The 21,608-nt window shown below is 31.0% G+C and overlaps 2 protein-coding genes across 4 annotated transcripts; one reads left to right on the forward strand and one right to left on the reverse strand.

Moving 5' to 3' along the window:
* The first annotated feature begins 7,531 nt into the window (after nt 1-7,531).
* LOC108320756 (acetylserotonin O-methyltransferase-like) lies at nt 7,532-8,858 on the forward strand. The gene is made up of 2 exons (XM_017552272.2): nt 7,532-8,386; nt 8,459-8,858. Exons 1-2 carry the CDS (start codon nt 7,610-7,612, stop codon nt 8,762-8,764), a joined length of 1,083 nt encoding a protein of 360 aa, XP_017407761.2. The 5' UTR covers nt 7,532-7,609; the 3' UTR covers nt 8,765-8,858.
* A 4,206-nt stretch (nt 8,859-13,064) lies between these two features.
* LOC108320765 (ubiquitin carboxyl-terminal hydrolase 2) lies at nt 13,065-18,001 on the reverse strand. 3 transcript variants are annotated; one of them, XM_052872847.1, is made up of 3 exons: nt 17,669-18,001; nt 14,459-17,178; nt 13,065-13,503 (listed from the first exon to the last, which is right to left on the reverse strand). In XM_052872847.1, exons 2-3 carry the CDS (start codon nt 17,170-17,172, stop codon nt 13,272-13,274), a joined length of 2,946 nt encoding a protein of 981 aa, XP_052728807.1. In that variant the 5' UTR covers nt 17,173-17,178; nt 17,669-18,001; the 3' UTR covers nt 13,065-13,271. The 3 variants fall into 3 exon arrangements, with proteins under 3 accessions (XP_052728807.1, XP_017407778.1, XP_052728808.1); XM_017552289.2 differs by having other exon boundaries at nt 13,065-13,500; nt 17,669-18,000; XM_052872848.1 differs by lacking the exon at nt 17,669-18,001 and adding an exon at nt 17,276-17,662.
* Nucleotides 18,002-21,608: the final 3,607 nt, after the last annotated feature.

Genomic DNA, 21,608 nt, shown 5'->3' on the forward strand with positions numbered 1-21,608 from the left:
CAAAAATAATAATGAATAAAACTAAAATAAATTATTTTTCTTTCTAAGAATGTTAGAAAAATCAATAAAAAAAGTAAATAATAATAAAAATAATAATAATAAAACAGAGATTTAAATAAAAATATTAATTAGACCTAATAATTGTCATGACAAATGATAACAAATATAAAAAATACACGTAAAAAAAAAAAGTAGATCCAACTAGAGATGACAACGGGTCGAGTAAGACAATTCTTATCCACAACCCGACCCATCGGATAAAACTGTGCTCGTTATTCGACCTGCTACCCGCGTGGGTATTCGTTTAGAAAATACTCACAGATATTTTAAAACTCGCAGATACTACAGATATCCACAAAAAATAAAAACAAAATATTTTATACATTTTAAAAATAAAATTTAAATAAAATTAGAAAAATTATATATAATATAATATATATTAAATTAAATATAAATTAAAATTTAATTTCAATTAAATTTAACATAATAAAATATAATTTTATTTTATTTTTAATTAAATTTAAGTAAAATATATATAAATTATTTTTTTATTTATTTTTTACAGGTAACGGGTACCCGGAGGTCGAATAATATATTATCCCTATCCGACCTGTTTAGAAGCAGATATTAAAATACTCGCTACCCTACCCGTTTAGAAGCAGATATTAAAATATCCGCTATTATCTGCGAATATCCGTTACGAATTTTACTCGCAGATACTCGTGTTCACAGATTTTTTTTGTCAGACACAACCTAGATTGACTTGGAAGTCAATTGTATTAAATATGCTTTTAAAATAAAATAATTTATAATCAGTAAAATAAATATAAAAGATCAATTATCTATAAATAACATTTATCTTTAAAATTGATATTATTTATTTATATAAAAACATTAATAACAATATGATTTTATTTATTTATTTATTTTTTAAATTATATTAATATTTTCATCATCACTAATAACGATGTTGATTGGTATAAACAATAAATATGTTATACGGATGATAATACAGTCAAATAGTTTCATTTTGGTTCTAAAAAATTGATTGAAACGAATTATCTCATATAAGACTTGTGGGTTAATAGATCTGAGCTAGTTGAATATTTGCATACTGAACTGTATAAATTAAAAATAAATATTTATTGTAAATATAATAATTATATAAAAAATTTAAAAACTAATTATTTATTATTTATTACAAGCAAATATGGAAACATATGAAAAAAAAATACTAAAGTTAATCATGGAACAAAATTTAAGTGTCCACCATTAAATATATGATATTGATGAAATAATAAATAAAAATATTTAATCATATTTCACATATAAATAATATTAAAAAAATAGCATAGCCTGCGAGATGAAATAGACCAACCCACACTTTGCTCTCGCGGGCCGATGAAATGTTTATCATGTTTTCCATTACCATCACTAGAGGTGTCATTTGAGCCCCTAACCCATGGGTTGACTCTGATCCCTTCTAAAATTAAACCCCAATTTTTTAGCTCACTTAATAGGGGGTTTTTTAAAAGCCCCAACCCCTAAAGTCTCACATAAAGTGGGTTGGGGTAGGGTTAGGATGGAGCTAGCCCCCAAACTAAATTAATTCACTTTTAATGTTTTTTTAGTTATTTCTTTTATTTACTTTACAAGTTCAATAATTTCCAAAATTTACATGATATTTAATATCTTTTTAATTAAATATAAATGTATAAATATTAATTTTATAAAAAGTTATTTAAAAATATTTTTTAATTATAAGTATATTTTAAATATATAATTTTATTATTTTGGAGATTTAAAAAAGAAAATTTTTATTATTATTTTTATTTAAAAGAAAATGAAAAAAATTTCAAAAAAGAAATTATAAAAGTAACACAATTGAAATTTTGATTTTTCAATAATCGAATTCTGATATCTATATAAATATTTGAAATATTAATTATGGATAGATTTTAAATTCAAATCTACTGATTGGATGAATTTTTAATATCGGTGTAAAAATTTTATTTTTTATAGTTTGTCGTATAAAATTCTTTTGTTGAATGTTTTGTATAGATATATATACATTAAAAAATTAAACCACAAACTTTATAAAGTTTAAAATTAATTTCACATAATAAAAGAACTAACTTTTTAGTGAAAATCCTTGTTAGGAAAAATTGTTATAAATATCATATATGTTAGTATACAAGATCTAGATGTAATCCTATTGGTTATAAAATCAGATTTTTTTTTCTAAGCCGATTGTAATAAAAAATAATTAAATAATAGATACAATATATTTAAATAAATATAATGTTATAATTTATAATACTAAAATTAAAATTATTATTGTATTTAATTATTAACATATAAAATAAATAAAAATTATAATAATTATAATAATAAATAAATTACATCAATGTCTCTTAATAAGAAACTAATAAAAAAAACAAATGAATATAATATAAAATATATGAAAAAGACATAAAAATATATAAATTGATGTAAATGACTAAATTATACGTTTCATAAATTTTTTTTAAAGAATTATATAACTTTAAAAATAATAAATATTAATTTTATTAAATTTGGAAAATTAAAAAAATTAAAAAGTTATTAAGTCAAAATTTTAACATGTTCACACCAATTAAAAATAATGTAATTTTGATCACAAATCTTAATCTAATGATATTAATTTAAACTAGTGACAAAATAGATTACCATCTATAAATAAATTCGTTAGTCCATCAAAATTTTACAAATTAAATTAAATTTTTTAACTTTTAAACCTATTTTATGTGGATATATCTGAACCGTCAAATTAAGAAACCAAAATTAAGATAAAAAATTATCAAAACAAAATTTGGAAATTAAGGAATAATTGTATAAAAGCATTATTATTAAACTAATTAATATAGAAACAATTATGAAGTAGAAAATTAATTTTATTGGTAAAAAAATATAATTACACATGAATCAATTATGGTTATAAGTTATTACTAACAAAGATAAAATGAAAGCTGGATAAAAAATATATATGATTTGTGATTACTTGTATGATGATATTATGTTTCTGGACATTAAATTTTGTAAAAAGGAAAGCCCATGGGCTGGCCCTGGCCTATAGGGCTTTAGGGGTTTTTAACCCTGTGGGTTTTTTTAATAAAGAGTTTTTTTGCTCTGTGGGTTTTTTTGGCCCTAACCTCATGGGCTATGACCAAATCTTATTAAATGAGCTCATTTGACAGCTCTAACCATCATTAATATGTCATGTATGTTTTAAAGACACATATAGCAAGACTGAAATATCTAAGCATATGGTAGTCCTTCGTTAATATATTGAAATTTTTTAAAACAACCAATTATCTCTCTATTTTTTAGAAGGTGAATATCCATTTAGAACGGTGATGACATGTGAATTAAAATAGTTTATATAGTTGCTTAGTAATTTGGAGTAATTTTATGAAAGAATGGAATATATTAAAGGTAATTATCATTTTATTCGTAACGAGGTTTCTATCAGTAAAATTAATAAACATTTTTACAAAGTATTGAGAAAAATATAATTTGAGTTTTTTCTTCTTAAGTTAGACATTTGAATCTTCATGCTCTAACTTGATATTGAAATAGTAAAATATTATTATTATGATTATTTACTACTACTTATTATTAATGTTAGTAATTATTTTTAGGGCATATATTCTTAGTATAGTTATAAACATGTTTAGTGATTGCAATTTAGTTACTTATGAGCAGGTTTAGTGGCCTTAATATTTATATAATAAATACATCTAAAAATAATAATTAATTATAATAATTAATTATTTATACCACAAAAAGGTGTGCAAAACGTCCAAAAACACCCTTGCAGGCCCTTTGTCACCTAAAAGCACAAAACAATAATGGAAAAGAAGAAATTGCACCAAAGGAAAAAGGTGAAAAATCCTAATTTAAACAATTTTACACAACCAATCCGATGTAAACAAATTTTATATATTTACAAAATATCTCCACACATTTTTTTTATTTTTTTCGAGGTTTCCTATTTGTACAACGAAAATTATATAACGTGAAAGGTTAATATTGTATTAGTGATATATTATTACCATTATTCTAGCACACTATTTTATGTTTCAATATTTTGGAAAGTAACATTTTTATTACAATAGTTTCTTTTTATATTCTGTAATTTTTCTAATATATTTTCATATTTTTTAATATTTTTCAAAATATAAAAACAAAATTATTCGGTAAACAACATTCACAAACTCCTTTTACTGAAATATGGGTCTGCTCATCCATCTCAATCTCAACTGAGCAAAGTAATTGAATTTTAATTATTACAATAAACAGTTGGCAAATCCTTGCGTATAAGGAGTGTCTGCCACTAAAATTTAATGGTCAGTGCATTTTCATTTGTTAATTTTCGCAGCGGACCTTGATTATATTAAAATTATTCTTTTAGAATATTAATGGAAACTTTATTTTTTTTTAATCCACTAAAGTAACATTTCAGATTATTATAAAATATTAAATTATAAAGCTAATTTATGAGGAACCAATGATTACGTTTCAAATTATGGCTATTTTCTTCTCTTTTTTTTTTTCTCCTCAAAATTATTAATCTTTCGTTTATATAAAACAAGTGAGGGCTTGCATGAAGCCTTGTAAACATGGGAAAATAAGATAAATAAAATATATTGTATAATTGTCCAATTATTCATAAATTGAACGGTTAATTACCAATTAATAAAATAATTGATCGGTCAATCACTCAAACAAGATTAATTATTAGGAGTGATTAGGTTAAACCAAGATAAGGTTACTAATATGTGGTTCGTAATTGGGTCAGTCCTAATCATAAACCCATTACAATTTATAAATACAGGTTTGATATTCAGATTGTTGACTACTTTTGCTACACATTTATTGCAAAACTATTCAGACAAACACTTAGTCGGAGTGCTTTCTACAGGTAATATCCGATTGGACCAAATGGTACAAGGAGATTTAAAGACTATCTTGTGACTTGAGCTAAGAGTTAGGAGACGATTTGAATAAAAAGACTTAACTTCCACCCCACTAACCGAAACATATAAAGTATATAGAATAAATATATTAGAATTAGAATATAAAAACAATTTTAATGATTCATATTTAATAAATATATTAAGTATAAGAATGCCTTTTTTCATAAGCAATCTTATTTTATAATAATAATAAAAAAGTAAATATCATTTTTTTTTCAAAATGACCTCTTAAGTATTAAAAATTACGAAAGAATGTCAATGTATAAACTAAAACAAAATTGGTAATAGGAAAAAATATTTTTAGCTAACTTTTCGCTACTTTATTGAAGAAATAGTGACAAAAAATATTGTAATATTTTGTTTCAAAATATACAATTAGTAAAGAAAATATCACACATTTAATATAAAAGAATATATTTAAAAAATATATACATCATGTTATTAAAATTATTTCAAATATAACTATAATATCAAAATGTCTTGTACAACTAAGAAGTAAATTGCACTGATTAAAAAGTATAATAATTTTTTTGCAAAAACTTACATGAGCTAGAATCAAACCATCTAACTCTACACTTTAGCATCACTCATCTTCATTTGCTCAAATAATTAAGATAATTATTACAAAAAAAAATTAAAAAAAACAAAAAAAATAGAAAATGAAGAAGTAATCTGTTTATATCTTATTCTGTTTATATTTTGTTGGGTTTATATCAGCTTAGGATCCATGAGGTAAATTATAAATACAAAGCCAGGGCCGAAAGCCAGGTACGTTCCACTTAAGCATCATTCGCTGAGCGTCGGAGTATCTTTTGCAGGTACATCCTCCCTCGTCAAAGAGGGGACCGGAAGCGAGCGAGCGGTTCAGACACATCAGCAGGTTAGTCTCTCGGTCCCAAAAATATCCACCGAAACAAAAATTAAAACAAACAAAAAAAATAGAAAATGAAGAGATAAAAGAATGTACCAAAAAGAAACATCATACAATACAAACATAAATGTTAACATATATAGACATTTATATCAATGAGTCCTACACCACAAGAAAAATTGATATTGTCAAAATGACTAAAATTTTTTCATTGATACTTAAAATCTTTTAGTAAATTAAAATTACTAACGAATTACCAATAATAAAAAAATTATTGATAAAATTCTCATTAATAAATTTCACCCACATAATTTTTTGTTCGTCAGTAATTATCGACAAAAAAATATGTCGTTAATTATCGATGAAAAAATTTTATTTATAAAATTCGTCAATAAACATTACAATTTGGTTTATCTTCCTCTACTTCCCTAATTTTTTTTTCTTTTAGTTTTCAAAATTCATCTTCACTTTTCCATCAACTCAACACTCATAGTCTCAATCAATACAAATGTCTAATAAAATCAAATCATGTTCTCCAAAATTAAATTAACATGTACAATGTGATTTTGTTTGTTTATTTATAGTTGTTGTGACGAACATACTACATTATGCCGAGGCGATGACATTATTGGCTTCAACAAGTTAGTGCAACTTTAAGCACACACCTCCGATGTGCAACAATTTGTGACCGCCCCAATCATCGAGGAAGAAAAAACTCGATTACTGCAAAGAAAAAAAATGCTCAGTAACACTTTTCCGTCCGAAAATCTCTAACTGAGTGAGTGAGCTAGAATCCTTATGTCAAGTTAGTTGTTAAAAAATGACATTCTTTTTCTCTTTATCGCATCTTCATCTTTTCAAAAACTTAGACATTTTTTTTATTTTAGTCTTAGGAGCAAAGCATATTTTAGACAAAAAAAATTATTATTTTTTTATCCACATATTTATCAATAGATAAATCTATTGATAATAAACATTTTAAATTATTGTAGAAATTTAAGATTCGTAATTATTAGAAAACTTTATTAATGAAAAATTAACTGATAAAATAAAATAAGTATTGTTAATGAAAATTTTTATTAAAAAATAAAATATACATTTCCGATAAATTTATCTAATTTTTTTTATTAATAATTAAAAATTCAAATATATTCATAAAATTTAATATATATTTTCAAAGAAGTTAGACTGTTAAACTTACCCAACTGATCCTTTTTTGTCATCTAGATGTAAATAGTAAAACATCTCCGACATCCTAAATCTTTTTATGTTTAGGTGAATCTTTTGGGCGGGACCGGCAATATTTCGGTTATTGCGAACAATTCTAAAATAATTGCACCAAACCCCATTCGCTTTAAATTATTTTGAATCATAGTGGAGTGGAGTCATAATTAATCACCTCAACCTCAAGACAAATTAATCAGACTTAATTGAGGATTAAGCTTCATGTACTTTTAGATATAGTCTTCACTCATTGTTTCTATATTTTGATGATGCTGAGTATTTGAATATTATCAAGAAAAATATTATTTGATATAATTAAATTTTTGAAGTTCATTTTGACTAATACTGTTTTTTTTTTACTTTTTATTTTATTTTTATTTTCTTTCTTGATAAAAATGTGTGGTACATGGTATCCTTCCTAGCAGGGGCCTAACAGGGGAGGCATGTATAAATGAAGGTGTGATGGTGGCAGAAGAGAAGTGAAGAGAAGAGAGAGATGGGGGAGATAGAGAGAGAGGGAGTGTTGTCGAGGGAGAAGGTAGAAGAGGAAGAAGAAGCGGAAGCCTCGGTGGAGATATGGAAGTACATATTTGGATTTGTGGAAATGGCAGTGGTGAAATGTGCGATAGAGCTTGGCATTGCTGAAGCCATAGAAAAGCATGGAAGGGCGATGACAGTGTCGGAGATATCATCAGCTCTGGGGTGTGATCCTGCTCTTCTGAAACGCATAATGAGATTCCTGGCGCACAGGAAGATATTCAAAGCCGTAACCATGGGCGGCAGCAATGGCTATACACAGACACCTCTGTCTCGTCGTTTGATGAAAGAGGGGCAACAGAGCATGGCCGCTTTACTTTTGCTGGAGAGTACTCCTATAATGCTAGCACCTTGGCACAGTCTAAGCGCTCGCGTCATGGCCAATGGCCGTCCCTCATTTCAAAACACTCACGGCGAAGACGTGTGGCGCTATGCCGCCGCCAATCTCGACCACAGCAACCTCATCAACGAAGCGATGGCATGCGATGCCAAGCTTGTCATGCCTGTCATCATCGAAAATTGCAACGAGGAATTCCGTGGTCTCAAGTCGGTGGTGGACGTGGGAGGGGGCAACGGCACTGCCATGCGCATCCTCCATCAAGCTCTCCCTTCCATTCGAGCCATCAATTTTGATCTTCCCCATGTCATCGCCCAGGCCCCTCACTCCGATGGCCTCGAACACGGGGCAGGAGACATGTTCCAGAGTGTTCCTAAAGCCGATGCTGCTTTTCTCATGGTATGTTTGTACTAATTGTTTGCATTTTCACTTTGTTTGTATGCGTTTTTGTAACAAGAGAAAGACATGCAGTGGGTTTTGCACGACTGGTCGGACGAAGAGTGCATCGAAATCTTGAAGAAGTGTAGGGAAGCAATCTCGAAGGAAAATGGGAAGGTGATGATCGTGGAGGCGGTGATAGAAGAAGGAGAAGAAGGTAAGGTGAAGGCCCTGGAAGACGTGGGGCTGATGCTGGACATGGTGATGATGGCTCACACTAACTTTGGGAAAGAGCGGACCCTGAAAGAGTGGGAATATGTTATCAAAATGGCAGGCTTTAGCTCATACACTGTCAAACCCATTCCCGCAGTGCAGTCTGTGATTCTGGCTTTCTACTGATCCACTTTCCCCTTTAATCAAATAAAACACGTCCTATATGTATGTTTGGACTTTTTCACGCCACCCAAATAAAGTCTTCTTCGTATTTTCTTTCCTCTTTCTCTCCGTCCAACTTTACGTACTTTCTCATACTCAGCCTAATTCAACAACACATATTTTCCAATATTTATTGATTTAACTCATATTATATATATAACCATGTTCGACTGAAATTTCATAATTTGCGAAGAGAAGATAAAAAACATGTTTAGTCCATATATATTTAAGTGTTCATAATAGTATATTCCATCAACAAAACAGCTATAGTCATGTATTTAATTATTAATTTTAAATAGAATGTTGATTTGGTTAAGTTTATACTGGGTTTTTCAAAGTCAAGAAACGTAATATCATTGTGTATGTACAAGTTCACATTATTATTAGGATAACGTCTCTAATAAAGTTTTCACATGTTTGGATATATTTTATTTTGAAATTTTAAAATTTGGATATATTTTATTTTAAACCATTTTTTGTTTTATTTTCAAATGTAAAGTCACATCGTTCAACTACCATTCTCTCTTGTCTAGTGTTATTATCGAGTAGGGTTAGCCGACCGGGCATACTTGTTTTACCGAGCACGCGGGGTTGATCGGCCAATTAGACCGACCAGACACATGAAGGTGATGGAAACTTTCCAGCCGTTGGCTGGAGACAGCTTTTGAATAACCATGAATGCGTAATTAATGGTGTAACAGTTAGTGTCGAGCAGTCAAGGTGAGCATTGATTGTCATTAAGAGGTAAATTAATGGATAAGATTCTTTGAAACCATATAAATAACAAACGATGGAGAAGTTAAACTCTCTGATTATGATTGATTTACGTTAGACTTGCAAGGATAATTTCTGACTTGAGCGTCGGAGTGTTTCCTGCAGGTCACCCCATTTTGACATTGAAGAAGAATTCAGGAGTAAAGGAGGAGGACCGGTCGGTAACGGAGAAGCATTTCCGAACGGGAGCAGCAGGAGTTTTCCTCGGTCCCTTTCAGCAGAAACATCTAGAAAATATATTTTGACACATTTCTATATTTATTGATACTTTATTTTTCATTCTTTTTTATTATTGAAAAAAAGTAAGAAAAAGGAGGGTTGATGTTATCTTTGTTAGGGTTTGGAAGCATTGAAGTAAAAATGAAAAGAAGAATGTGGTATTAAAGAAGGAAGATCAGGAGAAGATGAGATGGCTGGTAACGGTAACATTGAAGAAGTTGCATTAAATTTGCAACAACCCTACAAGTGAGGAAGTTGGAATATTAATTTAATGAGGTACATAGAGGAATGGTGATAAAGGACAGAGAGGAGACAAATCTGTGGGTTTTAATGTTAGCATTATGGATTATTGGTTCTCTTCAATCTGCATTAATAACAGTAAAAAATAAGCTTTGCATTTTGGTTTTTGCCTCTGCTAGGAGAGGCATGTATAAATGAAGGTGTGATGGTGACAGAAGAGAAGTGAAAAGAAGAGAGAGATGGGAGATAGAGAGAGAGAGGGAGTGTTGTCGAGGGAGAAGGTAGAAGAGGAAGAAGAAGCGAAAGCCTCGGTGGAAATATGGAAGTACATTTCCCTTTTTGAGTTTTTTTGATGTAAACAATAATTTTCGTTTGGCAAGGGAACGACTCACCTAATGAATGAGTACTAGAAACAAAACATATAATTTTTTCTAGCGGAAATAGAGAGCTCTTTGAACATTTACAAAAATATTTTTGTATCATAAGTGGTTTACTGACCACTGGAAGCTTTTCTCATAAGCTTACCCAGCAAGCAAGGCTACTTGAACTTTCTAAGATATAAAATACCTTCAAATTAATTTGACTAAAACTATCCGTCAAAATAAATTATCAATTCAGATAGTCATAACATATCTAGAGATCTGAATCATAATTTAGTCATAACACATCTTAAGAGATCTGAATTGTAATTTAGTCATATCCATCATTCAATCAAAGCATTACAATATAAAAATAGTAACTTCTCTAATTGGATGAAAATTTTAAACCAACTTCACTCTAAAAGCTCTAATTCTCAATTCTCATAAAATGTTCTATCTATGAAAAAAAAACTTACATCAATAATCTAAACACATTCTAACAACTATAAACAGGTAGAAGGTAGAGATTCATTTTGAGCTCTCTTAAACTACATGAAATCAATTAAGATATAGTATGCATATAAATTTTTCAAATGATGAAAAGAACAAAAATTAAATTTACTCTTATCATGTGTTAGAATAAAAGTGTTGTGCTTTAAATCAAAACTCTTAAACTTGTTTATGGTATTCAAATAAATAAAAGGTGAAAATAGTTTTTAGAAAAAACAAAATGAAACTTGATGAACTAATTTTTTTATTTACAGTTCAGTCTTTTAATAATAAAATAATCAAATATATTTATAAAAATAAATTACTTATACACTTTAATTATTTTTAGGTTCTTACAATCTCCTTAGTTAAATAAAAATTGATTTTATAAATTAAATTCAAACTCAACTGTTTTCATTGGTACAAATCTAATTTTATTTACTTAAACATTCATTTTCATAATTTAAGGTCTTTATTTTAAAACAAAAATTATGTATCCAACAGCTGCTTCTGAGTACTATAAAAATGAGTCAGAGTACAGAAATCGGATTACTTAGGTTGATAGATATAACACACATTCTCGACAAAGTGAACATTTTGCGCTAAAAAATATAAAAATAAAAATAAACATTTATCCCGGTAAATCGAAGCAGCATGATGAATTTAAAAGCAGCATGATTATTATTTTTAGTTTATGTATAAATAAGTTTTTACTTATAAAATGATTTATAATTTTCCTTAAATATTTCTACAAAAAACTAATGTAAGAATACTCAACTATTATTCAAAATATCTGAATGCAGTGGCTGCAAAAGTGTTTGTGATGAGAAAGTTTTGCCTATGGCAGTTGAAGTCTTTAGAATAGGGAAACTCATTGTGCATGGGAAGACGTTAATGTTGGTGAGAAGACAAATTAAGGGTAAAACTGTGCATAAATGTGGTTTCCAGGCATGGAAACTTGAAGAATGAACAAAACATAAAAAAAAGTCAAAAATTGAAAAACAATAAATAAGAGATTATGAAACATAAATATCCTTCAATAGAACTTTCCACACAAAAACTATATATATATTTTTTAAATTGAATAATTGGTGGCGTTTATTTATGTTCAAGAAATAATTATATAATAGTAATTTATGAAACGTAAATATTCTTATTTACTTAATTGATTATTCTATTATTGGTTATCATTAACATGAACAATTATGCTAACAACGTTTCAGTAATATTTTTATTATAATGAAAATATAAATATTTAAATAATATGTAAACGGAAAAACTAAATAATAATAATATATTTATATTTTAATTTATGTTCATTCTTCTTTTAATTCTAGCAACCTTATTTTTACTTTCTTTTATAGTCCAATTCAATGTTTATACTAAGTGCTTAAATTTATTTCAGTCCTTATAATTTTTGTGACTGTATAATATTAGCTTTTGTAAAATTTTAATTGCAGATTCATTTTCAATTTTAAAAGTAAGTAAATTCGTGCAATAATTAATATATTATCTAGTTACAGAAAGTGATAATTATAGTAATTACTCATTTAAAGATTTGATCATTAACTTCATAATGTTAAGATTTTTCTTTTAACCATTAATTGATATAGTGATGGTAGATGAAAATTATTTAATTTTAGTGATTTAGAGAGTCAAAACTACATTCAAATTTTGTAAGGATTAAAAAGTGAACGTAATCCTTACATTTATTATTTTTTACTAGGTTTCAATTTAATGTTATTAAATATAAACATTTTGGTTAATGTTAGAAGAAAAAACAGAAATAAATATATTTCTAATTAAATAAAAATTAGAAAAACTATGTGAGAAAGTTTTTATAAACTTATTTATTTATGGATTAATTTTTATGAAGAAACTAATTTCATTTATTCTCTAAACGTGATTAGAAAGAAAATTATTCAAAACAGGTGTGACTAAAGTAATGATGCCAACAAGCAAACAACTCCATTAGAAAAGCTAATTTATTCGTGCTTCCAAAAGAGAAAAAATAAGGAGAAAAAATAGGGAGTGAGGTTCACTATAACCTTATGAATTGAAATTCTTTTCACGATAAAAATATCGGAGAGAAATTTGGTATGAATAAATTTATGACCTACATTAAATAATTAATGACGAAACAAAGGTTGAACAGAAGGTGAGGGGAGAGAGGGCTTTTAGAGTTTAGCATCAAAAGAAAGTTTTTAAATTTTGATTGTATGACATCGCATTGTACATTCAACATCTCATCACATGTCTAAAAAATGGTATACAATATCCTCTAATTTCTTTTACACTCACCTGCAAAGATATATCTCCCTTCCTCCTAACTTTAGTAAACCTCTATATCTATCTAGAATGTAAATTCTTAAAAAATAGATGCGTTTCACTCAAACTTTTTCGTAGAATAAAATGTATGCCTCACAGCGAAGAACTTCATCAAGGGAAACTTCACGCACATATGCATCACTTGCCTGATACCATGTGGAACCCTCACTCTCTTTCCCACTGTTCCTGTGCCCTCCTCTCACATAGGCAACATAGTGACCCCCTCTCATTGTTCCCGAATGCTCCACTAAACCAACCAAGTGGTATTCATACTTCTCTTCAATTGTGCACCTGCTTTAATAGAATTGTGAGTGAATTACAACAAGCCACCAGATCAGTAAAGTACTAAACAAAACAAACAACTAAGACTTCCAATCATAACTGCATTTACAAATCCAAACTGTTAGCAACTGAAATAATGTGAAATTGTCTCCAAAATATTTCTTGTGCCAAAATTAGAAAAACAATTCACAACACTTGAATAAAAAACTAGGGTGAGTGTAAAATAAATGAAAACACGTAGACACATCTGTGAAACATCTTCAAAGTATACAACAATGGGATGCAGTATATATGCGCCCCTTCTAAAAATAGTTTAAAAGCTTTACAATTTTTCATATGATAATGACCATTACAAAAAAGATACTTAGAGGGATTATACTGCATACGGGCAAAGGACCTAAAAAATATTGACGTCTGCCCACCACGATGGTGGAGAAGCATCACCAACAACAGATGCTCAAGGCACATTAGGCAACAACAACAACCATAGTGAAGGACAACAACAACCACCACGATTAGGTAGAGCAGCTACTTAGAACCAAGACAACAGGGTTTTGGGTATAAGGATACTTGCTTTCAATAGAAAGGGTTCCGTGCTTCATAATCTTTTCAATTTAAATGATTTGAACGTCTAAGTAATTGTTTAAAACGTATAGTACTGTTTTATAGGAGTGTATAAAGTGTCTAGTCAATAGCAGAAGTTGTTCTCTTTCAAGTGTCTAGTCAAGAGAACGTGTTGGCTTGGGTCACCGCTCTTAGTCAGTTTCCAAGAGGAGTCTCAGCAGAAAATAAATTAGTTTTTAATTGCGAGAGGTAAAGGGATATTTGACACATGCTCAAGGCAGGTCGAAGGAGTCCCAGCGCTGAATAGTGTCCGACATGCTGATATACCATTCTGAAGGGGCAAGAATTGCGCACTTATTAATTGTTCGAACTTCAAACAAGATCTAGAAAAGTAACAAATTACCTGGGATCAATATATGGTCTAATATCCATTTTTTCTCTGAAATTGACATGGCCGTTTAATTTACTTAAGCGACCACGGGCATCTTGACTGAATCTCTTCAAATGAATGGTCAAGACAGGCGGAGCTTTATATATGAGGACCCTCTTGGTTGCATCCCTTTTCACTTTCACACTTTTGGAGTCAGCATCCTCCAAGTCACTGTTATCATTATCTATCATCGGATAATCTCTTCGGACATTTTCTGCAGTACAAGAATCAGCAGTTAAATGACTGGAGCTTTCTTCATTGCAAGCATTATGAAACCTTGAAGACTGCATCTCATTGTTAGGAGTATCTTCCTTTTCAAGTGACCCACCATTCCTTTCATTAAGGATTAAACAAAGCTCATCCCTTTGACCATTTTCAAGCTTTGTCTCATGTTTCTCCCGTGAAACTGAACTTTCTATGTTTTGGTCATTTTCTATGCTCCCATTTCCATTGGTTCTGACATTAACAGAACAAGAATTACCTGCATGCCATGGTTCATCATGAATTCCAGACTCGTTTCCATCACATACATCTCTTGCCTGCTTTTCTTCTTCCATCTTTTGAAGATGGAGAACTTTTGAACAGTTCTCACAATACCAGGCATTTTCGTCCGAGAGAAGCTCAGGTTTTATAAAATGTGCCAAGCAACTCTCTACAGAGACAGGGGAATCTGTGTCATCTACTTCATCGGGATCAGACTCACTATTACTTCCAACGATAAAACTAGCTTCCACAACCTCACCACAAGAAGATGGTCTGGGAGCAGGCCCGGCAAAAACTTCAGGCTCGTTGAATAAGTCACCAAAGCCATCAATCTCCAATTCTTCTGGACGACCACCCAAAACCGATGAGGAGGCCTCGCCATCTCCTCCTATGATCTCAGCAGCCGAGGAACTTTCTTCTTTGTATGGAAGTAACAACACTTCTGAATCTTGAACTTGTAATGGAACCTCATCTTCCCATCCATTTGCTGAAGAAAAATCGGGTCCTAAGTTCTGATCATCCGTAGGGAAACAAACAGGACCACTAGATTCACTGCTGGCCTGTCCGTGGAATTCTTTTAAACAATCATCTTTGCGCTCAGTATCCTGTACCTCTGGGGCATCCTCCTTTTGGGAAATAAAATCACACTCATCTATCATTGGTCTAGCTTCCACATAATTCAACCATGAAAAATCTTCTGAGGTTTTCGTTGCACCATTGTCAAGCACTTGCATATGTTGAGGTTCTCCAGCAATAACCAAATTTGGTGAAGACAACTCCTCTTTATCAGCCACGCTGTTTATTTGTTCAGAACCCAATAATGTAGAATCACCAAAACAAGTCCCCATCTCTCCGGCAGCTGATATGACAGACTGATCAGGACATTGTGATTGGTGGCTGGATGATTGGTTCGATAGAGTTTGAACAGGTAAGGGATCAGTATCCCTGTTAACTTTGACTCGAGTCTTTCCACCTCTTTTTGGTGGAAGTTTACCTTTTTTGGTTCGAGGTACTGCTTGAGCCTTCCGAAGAGGAGGTTTCTTAGTTGGAACAGAAAGTGAAAGATCTAAAAAAGGTTCATACACTGTTGAGAAATGCCCACATTCTATGCAACGTACAGTACTTGATATCTGACCCCCAAATAAAGCATCAACTAACGTATTGGAAGAGGTCCCATCTCTCTTTGGAGCACCATTCTGCTTTCTTCCAGCCAGTTCTTCAGTACTTAACCCATCGAGTAAACAACGGAGCAATTCGTGACTGTCATGCTGCTGATATCCTCGAAATTGGGGAGACTTAGAACAGACACAGCCAAAAAAGGATCTAGGATTTATAACATTTTTTAATCCAGATACAGGGTTTGTTTCAGTGAAAAGCTTCTTCAAGGAACTAATAAGAGGCCCAACTGGAGCATCTAACTTTAGAAAGCTGTCCCGCAATCTACTCATGGCTAGCAGATTTTGCATGACTGAATTGAAGAAGCAAGTATTCCCCAGATTTAGCATACCTCTAACTACATAACCGCATTGTACAGTCGAATCATTAGTGAACAGAGCTTTTGACTTGATTTCCGAAGTAATACTGCAATCCCCAGCGGAAACATCTTCAATATCCACGGAAGATTTTTCTTGTGATCGTCCTTTCAATAATTTCATAACATCAGATAGAAGATGAATCGGTTCATCAGTTTTTACAATTTTATCATCTTGAATAAGCATTTTGCAAGGGAAACACCAACACAGTTGAGGCTTATCAAAGTGAACAACCAAGGGGTGCCGACTTTTCCTCGCGTGCCCTATTGCATGGCAGTGAGTGATTGTGGGTAGTCCCACGCCACCACAGGTAAATTGACCACACTCCAAACACACCCATATTGACTTTGACTCAGATTTTGAATCCAGTGATGCACCACTTTTCTTCTTCCCATGTTTACCTTTTCCTTTACCACCCCTTCTATCAGACGCACCTTCCCTACAATCTTCACACCTTATGGATCCACCAGACTCAATCTTGGTGGACAATGTGCTTAAATTAACACCTTTTACGAGATGAGGGCAATAATTTGTCTCTTTTGCAACCAAAACGCCTTCATCAACAGACTCGACAGTCAAGTTGGTAGGCTCAACAACCTTTTTAGGTGAAGGGGCAGCAACCCCCTTCTCCTTGGCAGAACCTCGACTCTTCTTTCTGACTTTCTTCCCCATCAGTTACTGTAATCCAAATTCAAATCAATGAGCTGGGTCAGCATACAAAAGACAGGAAAACAGACATCCAGTCCCTATTATATTAAATAGCAACATACGATACCCGTTGTTAACACGCAAATACAGCCGGTGAAAAAGTACAGAAGGGGACGACGAAAATAGAGAATTGCAAGTGTGTTAAATACGCGAAGACAGCAAACTAATGTAATGCAAATGTTTTAGGTATCGGAGTATGTAAAACACAAAATTTATTTGAAGATCAAGAGGGATGAAGGTCGGATTCAGATATCAGTTAAATAAATTTACTGAGATGCATAGAGAAGCGAATTAGGATACATTGATGGGTCCCTACTGATAAATGAAAAAAAATGGCAGAAGTTGGAAGCATCAGATCGAGATTAGGGCGTGGGCGTGAATAGAGCGGAATAAAGTTGGTGTGATAGAGCGGAATTGTGAATCGATGAATTGTCAAAAAATAATACTTTAAAGGAAATACCTGCGAGTGAATGGAAGGGAGTCGAAAAGGGGTGGAAGCTTGGGTTGGTGAGTGAAGGCGAGTGAGTGACAGAGAATATAGAGAGAGAGAGAGAGAGAGAGAGAGAGAGAGAGAGAGAGAGAGAGAGAGAGAGAGAGATAGATGAATCCAATAAGAGATATAAAGGAATGAATAGGAAGAGGAGAGGAAGATGAAGAGTATCTGCGTGGTCCGTGCTGTGAGAATGCCTCTGACGAGAGACGTGCAAGGTTTGGTTTGGTTGGGTTCCAGTCCGGAAGGGGTCACCACCCGATCCGCCCCTCTTTTGAGAAGACAACACAAGACAATATACCCTAATCTTAATTTATTTTATCACCCTTTCACAGTATTTCCTTCCTATTCCTAAATTCAATCTCTATTTTATTTTCTTATATAAATACTCTTCTTAAATCACTACAAAAATTAAAGGAATTGCCAATAAATTTTCATTTTATTCAATCCTATAAATTTAATCACTTTTTAATATGGATGACTGTTGCAGTTTTAGTTACCAATCGGTTTAGTTTACGAATTAGATGGATTTTTAATTACAGGACTTATGGTCTCACGAACTTTTTTTTACAAATTTAATACGAAAGGCAATATTAATAACTAAAATATGTAATTAAAGTAAAAATAAATATTTTAAAAAATATACACTTATAATATATATATATATATATATATATATATATATATATATATATATATATATATATATATATATATATATATATATATATATACACATTTGTATTGTATTTATGGTTCAATAATTGTTAAACGATCCAACAATACTTTTATTTAGTTATAGAGTTACACAAGGTACACAAGTTCAACATATAATTTCATGTGGATGAACAGTCTAAAAGAACTATTTAGTCTTTGGATGATCTATTGAGAATGTGCATGCTAGATTATTTGAGAGGTTGAAATAAAGATCTTACTCTAAATGGAAATCACTTAGAACAACAATTATCATTCTAGCATCGGGGTGATACTTTTAGAAGATTTGTATGAAAGAAGATGGTCAACATCTTTGTGTCGATATCAAGATGAGAAAGTAATAGTATATCCTCAGTAGGGATGACAAAAAAATACGCAGGTACGGGTATCCGCAGATAAAATTCGCTACTCACAAAAAATAATAATAAAAATATTAATTTTTATATATATTTTTAATTAAATTTAATTAAAAATAAAATTAATGTATATTTTATTAGGTTAAATTTAATTTATATTATTATATATATATATATATATATTGTAATTTTATTTAAATGTTATTTAAAAATGTATAAAATATATTTTTCTAATATTTTGCGGATATACGCAAATACCCACGAATATTTTCTAACCAGTACCCGTGCGGGTAGCGGACGGGTTATGGGTCGAATATTTCTTTGCGGGTCAGGTTGCAGTTAGGTACTATTCGTATCCGTCCTGACCCGTTGCCATCCATAGTGAGTTGTTATAACAAAATACAAAAAATGTAAAGTTGATTCAAAATCGGATGTGAACAACTCAGAGCAAGTAGAAGTCTTATGTAAATAGAAGGAGGAGATCGTTAAAGTTTAAGGTAGTGGATCATCTACTTTTGCCGGTGACACCAACAACAAGAATTAGAATAACTATCAGATCAAAGAAGATGTTACAAAAGTTTCTTGGACCATATGAGATTCTCAAGAGGATTGGATTGATGAGTTATGAAGTAATGTTGCTACCACTACAGTTCGTGAACTTGCATAATGTATTTCATGTATCTCAATTAAGAAAGTATATTCCAAATGCGGCTCATGTGCTTGACACAAATGACATCCAAGTTAGTGAGGACTTAACCTTAGATGTTGGACCAGTGCGGGTGTTGGTTTTTCAGACCAAGAAGCTTCGCGGAAAAGACATTTACATGGTGAAGCCCTTTTGGGACAAAGGTGGTAACTTGGGAGCTTGAAGATTATATAAAGAATGAATATTTGTATGTTTTCCTTGGGTAGAACAATTATCGAGTATGAAATGTTTTTGGATTGCAAAGAATGTAAGATCCTGGAAAAATCCACGGATAATGTGATTGTGTTAGATGTTTATTAACAAGAAAGTGTATGTTTTTCACAAGTAATACGTAGCTTGGTTGGTGAAAAAGTCTTGCTATGGTGTGATAGTCTTGTGTTCTGTTCTATTCCTGTGCAATGATTTGTTTTGGTTAATTCTTTTAAAATGTGCTTATATAAATTATTATGCATGATTGTAAGAAAAGTTAAATGTGATTGTTGTGCGCTGCATGATGTTTAGAGTGCAAGGTTTGAACCTTGGCTAATATTTTTTTATGTATCTTGTTTTCCTTTTTTTTTGGCTGCCACGTGTTTGTTTTAATTGCACATACTCAGATCAGTTAAACAGAGAAATAGAAAACAATTTATTCGAGGTAGTTCCTAAAACTGATGAGTTTGTTTTGTTTTTTTTAAATGAGAGAGTTTTTAGAAGAAGAAAAAAAGGCTTAATGGGCAGTTAGGGATAGGGTTAGGCTGGGCAGGAGTTATTAATAAAGTTTAAGGTGAAGGTTATGTACGAAAAGACTCTACTACAGTCGTGAGTGAAAGAGAGCTTATATTGCATTTTTTTCTGTCTAAGAGAGGGAGAGGAACGTGCTTCAGAGACTGATTATAAAGAGTCCTTGTGTTGAGCTTTTGGAACCACTTAGAGGCTGTAATCTTTATTAGAATAAGGTAAGGAAAGTTGAACCTTGTCTCTTATTTTCTATGAATTTGCATGTGATGATCTTGAATGATTATACGTGCATGTGTGGTTAAAAGTAGAATACTTTGTTTTAGTGCTTTCGTCATTTGGCAATGTAATTACGGTCAGGAATGAATTGGGTAGACTCTAGGTGCATGATTAATTTTTGGAATTGATGTGGAAGGTACCGTAGTGGTTAATACTGGTTAGCATGGAATTCTGCAACATTGTAGCATTATAGGTACTAAAGGGACTTTCTGAGTTTAACAGAGGTCGACGTGGTGAAGTGGACCTTGCAGTTAGTGATCAGGGTACTCGGAAAATTACCTTTTGAATTTAGATTAAGAAATGAATTTGACGTATGGAGAAAATTGTTATAGTACATCAAGACCCGTAAGAAATGACTCTAATTTGAAACCCCTGATTATGGAAAGAACTTGTTGTTTCCACACCAAAAAAATCATCCAAACTTGTTTGAAATTATTCAGCAAAAGATAAAGATTGTTGACGTTGAGTAGAAGACATGAGCTTCTTAGAAGCTCTGAATACAACAAGACAACAGCAAAAGATAAAATTCTATTATATTTGAAAAAGTAAAGTCTTCAAACAAAGAACAGAATAATGCCTTGCAAAGGAATTTATATTAAACTAAGAAAAATACTAAGACAATTGTATATTTGTTTCTTTTACATCGGGGTTGGTTCTAAGATTTATGAGTTGCCACATTCTAATCACAATTAGGTATATATCCATCCTATCAAACTTCACAAATGCATCACTGCTGCATAAAAGTGTTCCACCGTGACTACATACAACATCTTCATCCATATTATTGAGCAAATATGGATTAGATAAATTAGAAAGTTCAATGACAAACGTTTTACATGATTGTAATATTGATTCTACTTCAGATTGCATAATCAATAAATTCTAGAGATTATACATCATCATAATTAATTAAGGTTTGAGATTTATGACTTTAGTGTTGGAGGTCATTTAGGCAATGGAAAAGGAAAATGTCAAGGAGAAATATCCAAGTAAAGATCATGCAATGATATTATGATAAATATGGTCTTTTAACGGTTGAGTTTATTCCAACTAGAAAGGATGATGATGTTTTATATACAAACACTTGCTGATAAAAATATATAAAATAAGACTCTTCAATAAAAAAATTGAAAGGCGGAGA

The sequence above is a fragment of the Vigna angularis genome, chromosome 2, assembly GCF_016808095.1.
Source record: "Vigna angularis cultivar LongXiaoDou No.4 chromosome 2, ASM1680809v1, whole genome shotgun sequence".
Lineage (NCBI taxonomy): Eukaryota > Viridiplantae > Streptophyta > Magnoliopsida > Fabales > Fabaceae > Vigna > Vigna angularis.

Bases quoted from the DNA above. Each gene is read 5' to 3' on its own strand.
- LOC108320765 (XM_052872847.1), bottom strand. From the start codon at position 17,172: ATGGGGAAGAAAGTCAGAAAGAAGAGTCGAGGTTCTGCCAAGGAGAAG. The intron at 13,504-14,458 runs GTAATTTGTTAC...ATTCTATTAAAG, and splicing joins AGACCATATATTGATCCCAG to CAGGTGCACAATTGAAGAGA.
- LOC108320756 (XM_017552272.2), top strand. From the start codon at position 7,610: ATGGGGGAGATAGAGAGAGAGGGAGTGTTGTCGAGGGAGAAGGTAGAA. The intron at 8,387-8,458 runs GTATGTTTGTAC...AAAGACATGCAG, and splicing joins CCGATGCTGCTTTTCTCATG to TGGGTTTTGCACGACTGGTC.